The 19,603-nt window shown below is 39.5% G+C and overlaps 1 protein-coding gene across 1 annotated transcript in view; it reads right to left on the reverse strand.

Moving 5' to 3' along the window:
- The window catches only part of ofcc1 (orofacial cleft 1 candidate 1), a gene marked incomplete at both ends in the record, with an annotated part of 123,175 nt that overhangs the window by 38,081 nt on the left and 65,491 nt on the right, over positions 1-19,603 (reverse strand). Inside the window, 6 exons of the mRNA XM_079259615.1 lie at positions 4,230-4,375; positions 9,942-10,003; positions 12,190-12,478; positions 13,243-13,357; positions 14,180-14,328; positions 18,685-18,927. Of these exons, the coding sequence (XP_079115741.1) occupies positions 4,230-4,375; positions 9,942-10,003; positions 12,190-12,478; positions 13,243-13,357; positions 14,180-14,328; positions 18,685-18,927 (1,004 nt within the window). The remainder of the gene's footprint in view (positions 1-4,229; positions 4,376-9,941; positions 10,004-12,189; positions 12,479-13,242; positions 13,358-14,179; positions 14,329-18,684; positions 18,928-19,603) is intronic.

The raw sequence follows: 19,603 nt of genomic DNA on the forward strand, positions 1-19,603 counted from the left end.
GATTCAGGGCAGCAGTATACATTGGATTGACAGCCTACAACTAGTTGTTATTTCAGGTGGTTTGCTCTCTTTTTCTGTATGTTACCGCTGGCTAATCTCACTTTTACTTCATGAGACCTTGGCTCCTCTCAGCAAATCATTGATACCACGCTATGAATGTTATTAACGCTTTATGCACAATGCTTTGCAATTAGCACAGTGGAAAGGAAAAGATGAGTAGCTCTGAATAGAATAACTGCTCACTTTACTGCTAATCTTAGAGCGTGGATACAGACTCAAACAGATGGAGGGCACAGAATGATAGAGACCCGAGACACACACTGAGGGAGTGCTCTGATAGGCTCGGTTGGGGGAAACGAGTGGAGAGGAACATTGGTCCCCAACGAGGCGAGCTAACTGGGGGAAATTAGGTCAGTGTGTTCCCTGTGACTCCACAGCAAGAACAAGCTGTGCATGTGTATGTGCGAGTGTATATTTTGCGGGTGCACCTACAGTGTCATGCTGAACCACGATGGCAATGTACTGTGCAGGTCTGTGAGCGTGTGTGTTTGTGCATGTTGCCCACAACAAAATGAAAATGTGTTTCTGAAAGTTGAGCCTGACTTAAATACAAGTTGTTTTAAGCTTCTAAAGCCTGATTTAAATGTTGATAATAATGTATGGAAACGATACATGACGGTAAATCCTATTTTTTTTTTTTTTTTTTTTTCACCACTAATCCACCTGAGACAGAAAACAAGGATGTAGGTAATTATTGCTTTAAAAATCAGACAAAATTGTTCAAAATATGGACAGTTGAATAAAGGTTAGGTGACTCTTTATCCCCACTTGGCCGTACAGTTTTATAATAAAAAGCTTTTGGGACAGATGGTGTCTGCTGCCATGTGTACTCCAGAGGATGAGGATGTATTTTCTTTTTGCATTTGTCTTCACACTGTGTCTTTGCATATCTCCAGACCAGGACAAGTCACACATAATATAATTGATATGAGATTTAGGGGGTATATTTTAATGTAATTAGAATCTTGATAATTGGACTAATTAGATCTAATTGCTATGTGAGAATGACTTTGATTAAAACAGGTTTCTCTCCTCAAATGAGAGTAGAAAAAACTACTTGGGTGACATTGCCGAGACACCATGCACTCACTGGCAATAACCACAGATGCATAAAAATGAAAGTTTTTGTTGTTTGTTTTCTTACCTGAAGAAAATAGTATTATTAGATTAAATACCCTTCCAAAGTGTCCTCTAAAATGCAAAACTAATTCAGTTTTAGTATGTTTATGTTCATCCTAATTCTCCAAATCCATCTGATTGTATTGCAATTGTGTTGAATTAGATGCTTTGATTGTACTCAGTCCATATTTTGTGACTAAAGCTACACATCAACAAATAAGCTGTATGATCTGCAGAAGGCAGAAGCCTTTCATACATGTGCACATTGAAATAAAACAATAAAAAGGATCATAGTTCACCCAAAACTGACTTAGAAGTTGACTTTACATGTGCAGAAGCATGTGAAAAGACTGTGAGATGCATTTCTGAGTACTTCTGTCAATAATTAGTCTGTCATATAAAATGAAAACAACTATGATGCATCTTTGTGTGTTGTTAGTGTCATATAAACAGTTTTTTGTCTTATCTGCACTAATATTTTGTCTTTAATACAATGTGAATATATAATATATTTAAAGACATACTTGCATAAATACAAAATATCGATGTGAAGACACCACATTTAATATAGAGCTCTGTGAGACATGAACACACTTCATTCTTATTAATCCCTGCACATTTATATTACTCGATAAATAAAGCACTCCAGATTGTGACTTTTAAATGAATGTATTGTGTTAAAGCGTTTGTGTGATTCTCAGGCTATCTGAGCAGGGTCTTCCTGTGTTTGTGTGTTTGCTTAATAATGCATGAGCATCTGATTTGCACATTTCTGTCAGGGCGCCCTATAACAATCTCAATGAGCCAAGTCTCTTGCGGCTCAATAGATGGCAGTAATATCCCTCAATCACTGCAGTATGAATCCTCTTTGCCTTCAAAATACATGAACACGCAGAGACATGTGCGTGTGTGGAATTTGTATACAAATTCTACACACAGTAATACAGGCATAAATGCTGGGCAAATAAACACATACATACATTACATTTATGTATATATAGATATATATATATATATATATATATATATATATATATGTATATGTGTGTGTGTGTGTGTGTGTGTGTGTGTGCATATATATATTACTGTACTGTACTGTAATGTGTGTGTTTGTACAGATAAAATCAATAGCAGCAGCACCTTCACAGGGCATCAGGGAAAAGTCAAAGCTCCGACTAAACACCCTACAATCTGTACCTATAACTGACAGCAGTGTCTCATCTTCCTGAACACGGCAGCAGCTCAGAGGTAAAAAAAAAAAAAAAAGCGGCACTGTGCATAATCGTGAAAACCATTCAGTTGTGTCCCCTTTGTGTGGAGTCTGCTCGGGCTCTGTGTTAGTTTTTGTATGTGCTCTCCCGCAAGATACTCCCTGTGTTGTCATTTGTTGGCGGGATACGCTGGTAATCACTTAAATTCAGAAGTATGTTCAGAAGATGTCAGGGAGTAGTCTCTGATCTCTTTAATATGTGACCAGCAGCTATAAATTACCAACTCCCAGAAATGAGGAAACATGGGTACTTTTAAATCTCCAGGGAGAAGTCGCTTTATGTCTCTCTCTTGCATATACAGACTCCTTCACTCTGATTAACCCCCCGTCTTCCCAGTGTAGCAGTGTGTCTGTTAATCTCCTCCCCTTAATTTAGTTGACTTTCAAACAAAAACAAATACCTGTGACTTTTTTTTTTTTTTTCCTTATTGAAATAAGTCATTTTGCTTTCGGCCTGATTTGAAACTCCACGGGCATGCGGTGCCGCACCTTGTTGCTTTTTAACACATTTGAGGTTTTTTGAAATTCTTTACTTCCTTCTCCGCTTGTTTTTCATATGCCCAGATTTTTTTTTTCATTAAAATAAAATGCTGTGAGCCACAATAACGACGAAAACTAATTCCTTCCGAACTAGAGTAGAGAAACAGCTAACACAGTGGCACAATGGTTGAAGGCTGAGCAGTGTTTGCTTTGCCCTCATCTGCAATGTTAATACAAACCATAGTTTGTGGTTATATTTTCCTTGAAGCTGTGAGGTACACAGTGAAATGTTGACTGGAACTGACATTAAAATCCACATGAAGTCATTTCTGGGAAAAAATGGAGATATGATAAAAGTTCTTCCAGTTTCCTTTTTCAGGATGGACGAAGCCGTGAAGTTCTGGAAGTCACTTTACTTCTTTGTTAATGTTCACAAGTATAAAGACAATATAGACTCATAACGTTTACAAATGTGTAATGCACACTTTACAATAAAGTAACTACAAGGTACTTGCAAATGCATGTTCAAATCCGCAAACTATCATCATCTACGTGTGCACACATTACCAACTGCACAACCATTAACCTCAGCCTCTCAGATGTGTTCATTTATGTGCTCAAAAAGCTTCCTGCGCACACAAATTGTGGCCTGACGTGGACATATCAGATTACATTTGTGCACTGATCAGCTTGTGTGCATGTGGGATTTTCAGACTCCTTTCACGCCCCCAGACCCCACGCACGTCCACAAACTCATAAATACGTGGTGTGTTCAAGTGCTGGAGGAAAACTGAGTCATGGATTTTGAGTGTAGATAGATAGATAGATAGATGGATAGATAGATAGATAGATAGATAGATAGATAGATGGATGGATGGATGGATGGATGGATGGATGGATGGATGGATGGATGGATGGATGGATGGATGGATGGATAGATGGATGGATAGATAGATAGATAGATAGATAGATAGATAGATAGATAGATAGATAGATAGATAGATAGATAGATAGATAGATAGATAGATAGATAGATAGATAGATAGATAGATAGATAGATCTACATGTAGATTTGAACATGCATCTGAAGGAGCCCAAAGTTAATCATGAGATATTTTACAAGTTATGAGACCAGTTTTGCTCCATAGTTAATTGGCATTAGATGGGACTGTGTTTGACTTCCAATAAGATGTTTGGGGTAAATTGAATTATTGAAGTCTGGTTTTGATGGGGTTTTTTTTGTTTTTACATCAAAAATGTCTGATCATAATGGCAGAAAACAGTAAGATTTGAGACTTACTGTAGAGAAAACGTAAACTCCTCCATCTCCTCTGTGGAGAGGTTCTCCATTGAAGGCTGCAGCCTCTGTTTGCCTGCCTGCCGAGGCGGTTCACTTCTGCCGCTCATGCTGGGGCCACAGCTATTTGTCTTCTTGATTGGCTTCTTCTGTGAGGAGCAGAAATCAGGGAGAACACATACGGATGTCATTTGTAATCAAAGCAGGAAACAGGCCTGTGAATTTATCTTGGGGGATGCACACGGCGACGCTGACAGTGTGCGTGGCACTTTGGAGCTTCTCCTATATCTCACCCGCGCCTCAATTGACACGAGACAAGAATGACGGCGAAATCGCATACGGCACGCCATCCTTCAAGCTGAGTTCATTTGGGAAACATGCGTACAGTGACGGTGGCGTTAAATATGTGATATTTGAGCAGCTGGCACTGTTTTTTTCCACACAAGTCGTTTACTGTCATCGTCATAAACACAGTCAAATGGAGTTAGGAAGTGGGGTTTTAAATTTTTCACCAAGGTACTTGGGAGCAGATATTATTTGTTAAGCCGCCAACATGTTAACGGCTTGCTTTCCCTGGCCCTGTCAGCCTTGCCTGCGTTGCCCTTGGGTGGGCTTAGTGCCTTTCTGCTTGAAGTTGTGAAATACACACTGATGTATGTTAATGAGATCCATGGTTGGAATAAGCAACCTCTCTCTTGCTTCTACCTTCCTGCTATTCAATTTTTTTCATCCTTTTTTTCTTTCACCCTCAGCCTCTCCCTCTGCGATAAACTAGGCCCAGGAAGTAGTAAACGGGCAGAGTCCCATAAAAGCGCCATTCGTTTTCATTGGGCAATCTTTGCCAAAGCAAGCTTGGATTCCAGAGTGATGATCACAATAAAAAGGTGGAAAAGAGTGCGAAGGAAAGCAGAGAGGGGGGAAAAAAAAAAAAAAAGGAAAGCAAGAGATATATAAACCACAATGTTCTCCGGTGTCTCCCCACAATAAATTTAATGCAATACCTTAAGAGTGGATTCCGTATATAGCTGGATTCCTGCCCTGTGGGCAAAGTGGTCGCCTGGAGAAAATTCATTTTAATTAGGCCTGCACTGCAGGTTGAAGGGCTGAAATCTGATCCCTAGTGCTCCCAGGCTGGGGCAGGTTGGAGATCACTCCACTTAATCATTAGACAACTGGGTTCCACACCACGACATTTGACAGAGTTAGCGAGGTCTTAAGACGGGGCGGAAAGGGGAAGAAAAAAACGTGGTCCACAGAGAGAAATAAAACCTCATATCAACAAACTCGGTTATTTAACAGGTCATCACTGATTAATGATGTTCCGAAGAGCCTCCTGTACATCAGCGAAAAGAGGTTAGCAAGAATAAAGACTTGTAGGGGTGGAGAAGCAAGGCGGGAGAGGAAGACGTGTAGAAGAGAAAGAGAGGGAGGCTTGATGTTGTTCATAGGCTTCTAACTACCCCAAACAATAACATCACACAACAAAAGGCCGCAGTGGAGGTACAATGGCAGGGGCGGACCGGGAGGCAGCAATGCCAGATCAGCACACGGAGTCATTTTGCAATTACCACTTCAAAGTATGGCAGGTAACACACAGGCTTTGATTAATTTAGCTTATGTCTTCTGTAGCACAGGAAGAGGTGGGTTTCCAATGGTTTGGAGGAAAGAAAAAAAAAAAAAAAGAGGTCTGGCTGGCATTGCTGATTTCACAGAATTTGAGCTGCTTTGGCTTGTCAAGCAGATCAAAACTGGCTTTGAAGGCTGAAAAATACCTGTTAGTGTGAAATGTATTTTGACAAATCTCAGATAATAAGCCAGGGAGGTGTGTGTGTGTAGGGTGCAGAGAGAGAAAGAGAGAGAGAGAGAGAGAGATAGAGAGGGAGGTGGGAAGGGAAGAAATAGTCAGGAATGGGAGAAAGTAGAGAAGGTGCACATTTTGTTAAAGGTGGGAACTGCTTCCTCCTTCAATCACAGCATTACCTTACAATGAATCCCACCCTCTGCTTTATCCCTGCATGGATCACTCTTCTCTCCAATGTTTCCGGAAAAAGCTTCAGAGGAGTCGTGTTTCCCTGCATCCCAAAAAGAAAAGTTTGTGGGTTTTTCTTTAATAAATATAACATTTCTGTCACAAAATGCTAATTATAAAGATTAACAGTACTGAAAAGTGCACGTTTTCATCTTGAATTAATAATGGAAACAAAGCACACTTAAGATGTAGATAAATTCTAGCTTTTTTTATTAGAAATATTGAAATTTAGTGCATAAACAATGTATATTTAATGTGCTATATTGACACTTGTCGGTGTAAAAGAGTCTCAGGTTTTGGGTCTGTGAAATTATTTTTTAAAAAAATCAAAAGAAATGCATGATCATTTTCTATTCTTCTGTTCTTTGGAAAATGACTTTTGAAGTGTTTTTCATCCTCCAGTTTTTCTTTTCTTTCTATCTGTCTGACTTTACTTGCTGTAATTTAAATGGTAAGCCGCCAGATGTGTGTCTCATGCTTGAAGAGTCGAAGATCTGCATTATTTAGCATATTAACATTCACAGAATTTAAAAAAGGGTTCCTGCTTTGCCTGGAGGTTGTAATTAAGTAAACCTTAGCTTGATACATGTAAAAATCTCACTATGTGAAACTTTTCCCCCCGTGGAACCAATCACATCTATATAAAACATATGGAAAACTCAGGAAAGATATAATTCTCTTTTTTTTGCCACAGGATTAAATGTATCAGTAATAATGACTTAAATATAGACTGAATATAAAAAATCTCCCTGACAGCTTAAATGTACAACATGCAAATGAAAGGAAGAGACCGTTCATTGCTACATTTCAGAGAGTGAAACCAAATTTCCCACAACTGGAGTTTCTATTTACTGCAGTTAACTTTTAAACCTGTGGAGCAAGCAGGGCTGTTAAATCCCACATTTTCTCATGATATGATAATATATTGATTCAATTCATAATAATTTGATGTTCAAGATACAATTCCAATTTATTGTGATGCATGAAGCCACTCATACAAATTAATTAACATCCATTCATATTAAATCACAAAAAGCAACTAAAATGTCTTTTTTTTTTTTTTTTTTAGTTCAGTCACACATTTAATTGAAAAAAAAAGAATTTTCTTTTCAAGCAAAGACCGTAAAACTTTCTAGATATTCTGCGCATTAAACATTTTTAAACAATACAAAGGGAACATAAGATAATACATTTTATATTGTAGAAATTATAGCAGTATATAATGTAAAAATACTGCTATTCATATATATATATATATATATATATATATATATATATATATATATATATATATATGTGTTGTTTTGTTTTTTTGTTTGTTTTTTTGTTTTTTTGCTTTACATTGTTCTTGTAAGTACCCATGTCTTATTTTTAATAAGCAACCTTTGGATTGAATTCATTAACCTAATATTGCGATCCGTGTATGAGTAGGAAGGATAGGACTATGTGAACCTGAAATGAACTCATCATCAGGCAAACACACAGCTGACTGGCAGTCTGACTGCAACTAGTGTGACGACAGTGAAAAACAACAAAATGATGTAGCGATGAACAAAAGGAAAAGAAGAGATTTTAGACTGAGGGATGGATAAGAAGCAGGTGTGACAGAGGAGGAAACTGAAACTAACTTGTAACCAAAAGAAAAATGCAAAAAAAAAAAATTCTAATTAAAATAAAAAAAAATTACAAATCATGTGAAAATTACAAATCAATGGATCAAACTATATGGATGTATAGTTACATGCTTAATCAGGCTTTATTTGCTCTGTTATCAGGATATACATATTTTTTATTTTAATATGTCTTAAGTTTACAGTTTCATATCTGAATGCTGCTAAAACTTATTCACAGATAGGAAGAAAGTTTATTAAAAGAATAAAAATGACCGACAACAATAAAAGCCTTTATGAAATGTTATAGATTTAAATTCAAGCAGAAAGTCCTGTGCCAGTCTGAGTTGTGTACCTATTGATTAAATACTTCATCACAGCAAACAACATCTTTGTTCCTGTGCAGACAATCTGAGACTGACCGGTGCAACCCGTGACTGGCTTTACTTTGTACACACACACACACACACACACCAGCATCTACACACATTAACATCTCAACCTTTATCAGCAGCAACATCTAAACTCATGAACATGGGCCCCCATGGATTAGAATACTCTCCTAAACCGTTCAACCAAACACATAACACACACAGACACACACATTGCATCAGGCTCCACTTGCTGTTGGTCAGATGTTGTGGAACTGAAATCAGTGCGGAGGCAGCATCGACAGCTCTGACAGCTAAGGGCTACGTCCGTGAACTCGGAGTGCTGGAGCCGCCACAACTCCAGCCTCTCTGGGCACCCAAGGCCAACAACAAACTCCTTGTTATCCCCCGTTTGCTCTGAGCTCTGTTAAGACCAGCTCTCATGCTCATCCTATACACACACTCCACTGATGCACCCACACACCAAGAGGCAAACACATCAGTGTAGACACTTGCATATATGCACAAACACTTTGCCAGAGTAGAAATGTGAGCAAGTACCTCACAAATGCATAACTCAACATGCCTCTATTCTCTCCTGCTTCCACACAAAGGCAGGTTGAGTACAGAGAAAAGCCTGAAGGCTGCAACACTGTAGAGACCCCATCACTGTGTTAGTGGTGAGATGGAACCAGACGGAGATGCCGGTTCTTGCTCACCTAGGCTCCTAATTGCTCAATGACTGGTCGAAATTTGCAGTAGAATCGAAGGTTAGCAGCTTGCAGATTACCCCTGAGTCCATGACAGGATCTGGGGGTTAAGGTTGCTATGATACTGCAAGGATTCTGCGTTGCTTTGCACAGGAGTGCATTTGCTTTTTAATCCATTGAATTTTAAAGGCAATAACAGGCACTCACTGAATACTAATATCTGTTTGCTCCTCACTAGTCATGAAATTCTAATCAAGTTTGCTGCACCTGTTGAGCAAAAACTGGGAGCTTTTCTTTTTTGGCCACTTTGGAAACAAGTCACTTTCACCTTTAGGTGTGCTTGTCCCTGACACACAGTATTTGTCCAGCTACTGCAAGTGCTTATAAAATTGCTAAAAGAAAAGCTAAAAACTGAATCCATCCTTTTGGATATTATCAGTCTGAACTGGCAATCAACCTACGATGCAAAGAGGTCTCCAAAGAAGACATCAGATGAGGAATCCTCGGGACCTCCACAGGTGCTCGAGCCATCGACGTTGAGATGAATTTGTGATACATACATGGCAGAATCATCTGCGTGCTCCTAGTGATCCACAAAAAGGCAATCATGAAACAAGATGCTGCTCTAATTAGTCATTTGGGTTCATACAAACACAGTGGAACTGGATCATTCAGTTAATGTGAAAGGTCACTTAACCCAGTGCGCCTCTAGCTAATCTGAAGCTAAATACGCTCCATTATTCTGAGACAAGTCAACTGAGGTAAATCAGATTATTATCATAGGAGAGCAAATTAATCTGAAACTCTAAAACTTTGCATTCACTCACAAAAGCACTTCCAGTAATCCTCTGATTCTCTGATCAAAACTTGTCAGAGCAATTATCTTGGATTGGCTTGTCAGGTTTTGTTCTGCTGCAGACACCTTGCAAGCACTGTGATTTTTCTATGGGGATTAATTAAGTTCAGGCCTCAGGAATGCAAACTTCCAGTCTCACTGTCAGGCACAGCTCTGTGTATGTTATCAATGACAGGAGGTCTCCATATACTTGCCGCGACTCTGAGACAAATAGGTAATGAGGAAAATTCTGGGGTTACACGCACAGAGAAAGTGATCTCTTGCACAGCACACATCAGAAACAAGGAGGCATGAAATAGGAAGGAAATGTCTGAAAACCCTCAGACTTGACTAAGGATTGAGGAAAGAAAAAAAAAGGGGGGGGGGGGGGGGGGGGTATAATTCGTTCCTCTTTTCCTTTCCTGAATTGGATTTCCATTTTTGGCTAGTTTGAAGTTGTCCGTCCAATCGTTCCCTTCAGCCTTGACATATCGCCCCATCTGAGCGCCATAATCTGCTCCAGAGGTAATGCAACATGAACGGATCTGTATGCAAATGAGGCACAAACGTCAGGTCGGCTTAAGCAACGGCAGGGATGAGGTGTTGTGTGGGACACTTTTTGATCCGTTATTTCACTCCCGGATCGGGTTCACTTCCCAAGCAACCTCCTTCACCTGGCTGCGAGACTGTGTGTGCATGAGCCAGAGTTTGCAGTCTTGTGCATTGAGGAGATCTGGAGCATTTCTCCCTTGTGTGGCAAGAACATAAATCTCCCATAGTGAGCGCGTCTCTCCCTCTTTTACTCCCTTTCTCCTTCTCTGGAAAGGCAGTCAGTTCGTTGGGGACACTTCCCTTGTGGGCGTTAGGATCTCTGTGGGGGGTCACAGGTCAGCCAGCGGAGGAAGCGACAAGCTGTGAAATGTAAAAGACCAATTTCTTCCACATGTTTCAGTGCTGGGAGAACACTGCCAAGCTGTCAGCCGGCATCATGTTTAAAATGGGCCAGGGTGCTACCCAGCAGACCTGTCACAACTCATTTGTAATTAAAAAGCCTGTGTGATGTTTAAAGCAGAGCACCCCAGAAACTTTTGAGGACTGTTAAATAAAGATGAGCTGTGTGTGCAAAAAAAAAAAAAAAGAAAAGAAAAGAAAAGAAAAAAGAGAGAAAGACAAGGAAAGCTGGCAATGTATTAATAACAAAAATACTAGCCAGTCGTCTTTGTAGTAAATTAATACCACCTGGTTTTATTATTATTATCATTATTATTATTTCTGGGAATCGCCGTTATGTTGAATGAATTGGGAGGAAACCAGAACAGCATGTTAGCAAAATGAGAACGCATCACCTTATGGTTACTAACACAGTCATCAATCCCTTTTCCAATGTTTTACAATGCAAGAAATGTTATTATTGCAATGTGACCTGATCGAACTTTCATACCCACCATAATGTAACTGTGTATTATTACAAAAACATTGGATCTTCCAGCTTGAAAAAAACCTGGATTAGTGTGCATTCACATCAGGATTATCTGCTAAACTTGGTCCGATTGGGGACTCAGCTCAGTTGTATGGGGGTGTATCCATGTGGACCAAGATTGTGTTCACTCTACACTTTGGTCAAATGAGCCAAAGCTTTATAATAATATATCCCCATTCCTGCCAAAGATGGCGCTTCACTAGTATTTAGCAAAAGAGAAGACAAGACCGACGTGAAGAAGAAAAACTCTGTTGCAAGTTAAACATGGAAACAAAACTATCACTGCTTTGGGTTCTTTATTTTGTCTTATTCAAGTATACTGCAGAAATACACTGCAACAATGAGCGCAGTATGAACAAAAGATGAGGCAGAGGACTCTTAACGTCATCGCTATGAATTTACCCACAATGCAATGCTATAACAAATGCAAGAAATTACTTTTTTTGTAGTCCACTTCTTGCATTTGGTCCACTTGAAACGAGCCGAGACCTGCGTTTGTAGGCAGATCGAGTCCACTCCTTTGGTGCAAATCAGAATTTTTTTTGTCGCGTTCACATTTCCCCAAAGCAAGCAGATTTTTCAAGCAGACGGACTCGGATTCAAATCAAAAAGGATGATGTGAATGTGCCTTCAATCAGTGTGCTACACACTGTAAACACTGGGCGACTTATTGTCAATTATTAAGCTTGCTAAGTATGTACTTAGGCTAACAGTGATACGGTACATAATCTAAGATCAAGAGCGTTTCTGGTTTGCTCATTCTGTTTATGCAGCTTTACCCTGACACACATTCACCTCAGTGAGAATTTGCCCTAACCGAGGCCTGCCATTCTTCTTCTCCCAGTGCTGGTGACATTAGGGTGACATTTTCCCCCCAACTGCGGCATTGTCGGGGGGGGGGGGGGGGGGGGTAATATTGGATCCCTACCTGGCAGAGATGAGGAGGAGCATGCAGAATCAGCTGACAGGTGCAGCTGAGACCCCTGGTGAGAATGTACCACCGCGGTGGGCTCCCCTGCTCTGCAGCTGGGACCTGCATACAGCTGCGATTTGGATTGGGGAGGGATGGGCTGAGGACAGAGCTGGGGCTGCGATGAGGGCCGGGGCTGGAGAGGCAGCTGGTTATGGGGTTGATCATTATGCATCTCAGGTTTGATCATGGGGGTTACTGTGAGGAACTCATGTTTCCCATATATGCTAGGTGGGAGTCTCTTTACCTGAAACACAACAAAATACAGGAGGGCAGTTGTGGCTTTAATGGTTAGAGGTGTGCATTTGAGTTCAGTGAACATTAACAGAACCTCTTTGTGTTAAAATAATTACTGGTCATATTCACATGAATCCAGCGCATCACCACTGTGTTCACAAAAACAACACGTGTAGCTAATTACATCACAGGTGTTTCCAATCAAACTGCAGGCAAAGCGAATTATTGAAATTTGTTCTTGTCTGCCATCAAACAGCTCAATTAAGCCTATAAAAATGACAACAATATTGCATTCTTCTGCCATGTGCATGAGGAAAAAAATGCTCAAAAATAACCCTCAGGAAGAAAAGCAACTGTAGACAAGAGTAATGATAGTGGTGTAACACAAACAGCATGTCACAGTCAAAGGGACAAATAAAGAAAAAGCAAAAGACAGAGGGCTTTGTTCTGGTTTTTAATTCAATTAAGATGTTTACTAATCTAATCAATGCATCAGCTTGGATGCATCCGGGATTGTTGGGTAAAGATGTGGTTCTTGTTTGCTCTCTGGGCCCAATTTCCAATTTCTCTGTAAAAGCTTTTTATCAAAGAAAATCTAAATATCCAACCCCTATCTTCTCAGATCCCCCATCCTGCCTCCTAAACATCTGAAATAATGGAAGAGGATCAGAGATAAAATGTTCTTTTTTTTTTTTTTTTTTTGTGCGTGTTATTAAAATTGATTTCAATATAAATAGAAAATGAGTGTTTCTTGATTGAAACACAAGCACATACCTGAAAATACAGGTTGCACAGCCAGTGGTCGAGATCAGAGGAGATGATGGCTTCAATTTGATGAAACTGGTCGAGTCGTGCGCTGGGTTCCCCCCTGAGCAGTGGAGTTTTGAACCTGTGTTAATGACACAACAAGTGAAGCTCTCATGAAAATGTTAGATTTAAAGTGGAACTATTATGTGCATTTCAGGCTAATTTATTTTTATTTCTGAGCCCAGAAGGGCTGGGATTGATCGAGTTATTGTCAAAAATTGCTTTATTTATTTCAGACCGACCCACAAAACGAGTGGATTGAGACTCTTCCGCATAAAGCCCCGCCTCCCGCCTGATATAAGTTGCCACTGATTGGTCAGCTGCCACCGCGCTACATCGGGAGCGCGCACCGCACCTGCTTTCGCCGTCATTGTAACATCTCATAAACAGAAGGATTAGGCTATTATGAACTCAATAAAAAAAACAAAATACAATGTCAACACATAGCATACAGCCCTACATGTTGGAACCTGAATCAGAGCCTGAAAACGATGTGGAAAACAGCAACCCACAGCAACGAATGCAGCAGGATGTCTCTCTTTGGTAAACTCACCAGCCATCGTTGGAAATAACTTTATCCCACGTTTTCCACCCGCCTGATGTATTTGTACATGCCCTTGTTAACCAGTAGAAGGTAACCAATCACCGAACCTTATCCCCCGGGACGTCACAAGGATTTCCAAGGAGAATAAACGCTCTAAAACGACGCATTTTTTGCCGCCATGGAAACCGAACGGAGAGAGTGCTGGAACTCAAACTCAAACATGCGTTTAGGTGATAAAAAAAAAAAAAACCCGGTGTCGTTCACATGTCTGATGAGGATTCAACCCTGTAACACTGTAGAAAGCTCAGAAAACTCGAAATACCCTTTAAGGTAATTAGATCAGATCTGGATCAGACTCACCTGCCTTGGACCAGACCAAGGCTCGGCCCACAAACAGGAAACGCTCCCCAGGCTACTACAGAGTTAGGATGGCTGCCGTGTTCAAAAACAGTGATGAGTTGGAATAGCAGCACCATGGAGGGGGTGACTTCAGAGGCTGCAAGTAAGTTCTACAGGCAGAAAATAACTTACAGTTAAGGTGAACACACATGTTGCACTACAATAAGCACACATGAAAGCACTGACTTAATTTTGATTTTTTTTTTTTTTTTATCCTGCCTTCACTTCTTTGTGTTTTATGTTCAGGGGACCCCCTGTTTTTACTGCATTTCCAACACTGGGATGTTAGACTGATAAAGACTGAGCTTGGAGTACGAGTGTGAGGAACAGCAAGGCCGCCGTCATCAATCAAACTGATGATATTACGGGTGTCTCGCATGAAGCAAAAGAGTGTTGGTGGTTAGCAGTCAATGCAAAACACGTGCATTCTTATTTACCCGCAGAACAGCGGGTTTGCTTAAAAAATGAACTGACAGTGAGGTGTGTGTGACTTCATCCATCACTGGGTGGAAATATTTTATCCCTTTATTAGTTGTAATGGAAAATGCAGAGGACCTGTTTTAACACATAAATCATGTGTATCGCGTTTACCCGCTGCTAATCTGGTGTGCACCTGTGAGATGATGGGTAGCAGTGTGTGACTCGGGACATAAATTTATGGAATAATATCATGGATTACAGATATTGAGGATATTGAAGATATTGTGTTATTCATTTACCGCTGGAAATATAAGCTGCATAAATAGTGATTTGTGTGCCTGTGTGAAGTGGCTTCATGTTGACACGCGCGCTTGTTTGTATATATGTGTGCATTATGTGGAGGACGTGGATGATGTGCACTTCCGCTGTCAACTGTGGGAAGTGTCTTAAATCATCAGCCGATTCATTTTAATAGAAAACGGGTGTGAAGGAGAAACAAAAATCTGGACTATGGCTGCTCAAGCGAGTCCGTTTATAGTTTTGAAGACCAAATTATTGCACAAAAGATTCCACAGAGAAAAGAAAAAAGAGCTCTTTATTTAGGTCTATGGACCTTTTCTCCATTTGCTTATTCTTCTCTTCCTCCCTCATCAACGCCTCGATAAAATCAGATTCAGAAATAGCATGCACTGTGGCTTATATTCATGTTTACATCACATTACATCCACCTCATTAGTTTGGTGAAACAGGGAAGTGGTGGTCAGCTTAGCCCATCATAGACCAGAGTGTGATGAATGTGCTCATAACTGCTGGAAAATGCACTTTGTTTGCTTGTTCCAGTCATTAAAATCATGAACATTATCGAGGTAACTGCACTTTTTTTTTTTTTTTTGTAAAGTCATGAAAAAAGGGAGAGTGAGTCAAAGATTTTACAAGGTGTTGGAAAACGTTGCTTTTAAATCTTTTGTTTGGATCACGCTCAGCTGAGTGAAAGCTTGCCAGAATCTGCATTGATGACTTTATTCAACTTTGTAAATCACTTTACTCTGCTCCTCTTGAGCTAAAGTTTATGCTTCATTCATGAGGATATCCTAGCAATCTTGATGATGAAAGTGACATGGAGCGGACATCTTGGAAGAATATTGAGCCCTGTTTCCACCACAATGTTTCCACAAAAGACACAAAACTTTTTTCCTTTGTGCATTTAAAAAAAAAAAACACAATTTGCACAACAGCAGAATGACTAGATAGATTCAGAAACAATGTAGTGCACATGCCAGGCCTGTAGTGGGCAGTAAAACTTGCTGCATCTTCATAAACACAACAGAAGCGATGCACGCTAACCGCTAGTTATGTGACCTATACTGATGGCATAAATGTTCTACCGGGTTTTGCTTCACTTGGCCAAAGGATTTAAAATTATGTAGCTGCCCAAACATGGCACAGAGGTTGTGTTTTTTCCAGATTAAACAGGGTCTGAGTGGGCAAAACAACCTGAAAGATCACCATCATCCAAAGATTCCTATTCCTATTCCAGATACACTTTCCTAAGTTTCACTGTGGAAGCCACTGTCAAAGCTTTGTGGGTTTAACCACCTTAAACTCTGTAAGCATGTAAACAAGAGGCCAGGAGGGAACAAAGCATTTCTGTTTTACTGTCTTGAGTATTGTAGTGTAAACAGGTTATAACATAAGCGAACTGCGACAGTGGGTCGCGGTTAGCTTACACTAAACATGTGGAGGAACAACATTACTAAAACACCAGTATGCAGTCCGTACCTAAAGGATATTAAACAATACGGAATTTACAATGCAAATATTATTATCAATCCACACATGAGAAACTTATTTACGTTCAAGTGTTTCCATCATTTTGTCTGCTTGGCCATGTCGAAGCTTGTCTGAAGCACCGAATGGTCTGAGAAACCAGTGGATAAATCTTTGTGGGATATGTAAAAAGATTTATGCGATGACATATCTCAACTTTATATATATATATGAATACACACACACACACACACACACACACATATATGTGTATATATATATTATATATATATATATATATATATATATATATATATATATATATATATATATACATATATATATATATATATATATATATATATATATATATATATATATGTGTGTGTGTGTGTGTGTGTGTTTGTGTATTTATATATATAAAGTTGAGATATGTCATCGCATAAATCTTTTTACATGAGTCCACAAAGTATCTAAATTTGGAAAACAACTCAGACAAGTTTGCACAAAATCAGCTGTTTTGATTTGTGGCCACCACTTTGCTTCCTTGCTATACAAGCCTTTCAGTATAGCTTATAAGTTCTTTCAGACTGAGTCCCTCACAACTCTTTTAAATCATTTACATGCACATATAAGACACCCCCAACTCAGCTGTGCTGTTCTGTAAATTCATGCAGACAGAAGAAATTTTGAATGAAAAAAAGTGGGAGAAAGAGATTGGGAGGAATGTAAAAATAAGCTTCCAACCTCCTCCTACTATCACTAAGTCCTCGTTTCCTCTTAGAAGGAACTGCAAATACTTCTGAAATGACTTTCTACAGTGTGGGCAACAGCTAAGCTAGTAGTCTCAGATAAATCTGATCAGCATTTCCACCGCTGTCAACGAAAACAACAACAGCTGGTTTGTGCTCATGATTTGGAGAGGATGGAAACAAGAGTGACATGAGGCATTTTACCATGCCTTACTTAAAACCCTTTTTTTTCCTCTTTACCTTTGAATCAGATCCCAGGTCTGTATTCAGGTCTTGCCAGCTTTTACCCCATCTTTTATGTTTGATGGGAGCTGGAGACAATATTATCAGGAAGCTGTAGCTCAAAGAAAACGCCCACCAGCGCATCCATAGTGTCCACATGTGCGAAATGCTCCAGCTAGGCCTTCAACAGATGCCATCACAACACAGAGCCTATACAAGACTAGATGGGATCAAGAGGGACACTGAATTTAGAGGCTTCTGTTTTAAGGTTTTGCTTGTGAATCTTTTGTCCTGCGCACACATCACCAATGAATAAACATAAGCGTAGAGTTCTAATCCACTGGTCAATGTCAACCATCAAGAATAAGTCAGTGGGTTTTTAAGATTAGAGCTGTTTTTGTAAAGGATGGTTTCCGTCATTTCAAGAGGTTTAGGGACGTGGCAGTGTGCAGATTCCATCTAATATAATCCGCTGTTTTATCAAAAGGACTAAAAGGAAAAAAGATATTTTTAGTCTTCCATTGTGCATTGGAAATGGAGGTTGAGATCTTTTTAGCATGCTTGAAGAAAAAAGTTAGTCGCTTCTTTAACTTTCCACTTTTACTTATTTGCTTTCATATCCCTTTATTTTGATGCTGCAAATCACCAGCAACTAAATGTTTTCCTGTATTTTTACTTTATTTTCTTTCAAATGAAATATTATTTCTTTATATAAATGAATAATTGATATGTTATTTAAATTAGGTTTGATTTGTATGGATAGATTAAATGTTATGTTTGAGAACTTGTTCTATTCATATGGAGATTTCCAGGGGAAAGAAGTAGTTAGGGCTTTATTTTCAAATACTGCTCTACAATAATACAGCATCTTTTCAGAACCGTTTTAAGTCTTTAAAATGCTTTATTTAAAAAAAAAAAAAAAAAAATGCGTCCAACAGAGGAAGGAAGATTGTAGGTAAGTCATTTCAACTGAGCATGTCCTTACCAAAATAAGATTAAAAAAAAGAAAATATATTCATATTTTTCCATGAATACTTTTGTCCTTTCATTTGTGCAAAAGCATAGTATAATCACACACCAAAAACACCTATTAAAGTTTTTGTTTTTTTTTCCTCAGTAGCCTTTGTTCTATTTCAAATCTATCACCTTAATTATAAATGTCAACACTTCCTGCAAATCAGACACTTGGAATTCATGATTTCATTCACCACTTCATATCCCATATTCCATAAACAATAATCAGCACCACAGTAATCATACAGTTTAACATAAACAATAACAAAAACATAAAACAAATAGGACCACCATGAACAAGCTCTGGTTAATGTGCAGGTCATTGTCGTAGAAGCGCCCCCGATGCTTCGTTGGCTCAGTAGACGCTGCCCAAGTCTGCTGCTCTTTCTTACTGTTTAAGGCCAAAGCAGGTCCCCCAAGATGGCTGTGAAGTGCCACACTGACAGAATAGAGACCCCTGGGAAGCTTGTCTCTGGTGGCCCTTAGGCAATATACACACACCTCCACAGGCTGAGGAAAGGTACTTTGGTCTCCCTAAAATGAAAAACAAAGTGCAACACTGATGAAATGCACTTGATGTTACATACTTTACCTAGATGTTGAATAAAATGTCTTTTACAAAGTATGACAAGCAGTATTTTGAAGTGTGAAGTAACACGTGACCCTACTGCAAACCCCTAACACCGCACAATACAGTCGATTCTCTACAGCCAAACAGCAAGGACCTCAGCACCTGTGGTGGCAGAACTCTATACTCTGCTGGTTTTCCTTTTGGCATTACATGGAACGCCTAGGTTATCTATTTGGCCCAGCCAAACTCAAGTCTGAGAATGTCCTAAAAGAGACCGAAAAATGGCCGAAAATGAGTTTGACGGGCTTTGCCAGGAACAACTGTCAAATGTACACAAATCCAGCTTTGCAAAACTGTCATTTCTGACCAAGGTACCTCAACAAGTTAATAAATATGTTTAACTTTAATAAAACTTTCAAACATCCTCAAACCCACATTTCTAGCAATAGTGTTGACAGTTTCATCCATTGAAATATAAATGTACCAAATTTAATTATCTTGTATTTGCTGAGCACCATGCAGCCGTTCAGGGGGTTCAAGCCTTTAGGCATCGCTTAAAGGCACATCTACGTTGACTGTTATCAGTTAGATTGCCCATAGAGATGAGGCTTTCAAAATGCCAGCTTTCTGGTGGAGAGA

Source organism: Telmatherina bonti (assembly GCF_933228915.1).
Source record: "Telmatherina bonti genome assembly, chromosome: 20".
NCBI classification, from domain to species: Eukaryota; Metazoa; Chordata; class Actinopteri; order Atheriniformes; family Telmatherinidae; genus Telmatherina; species Telmatherina bonti.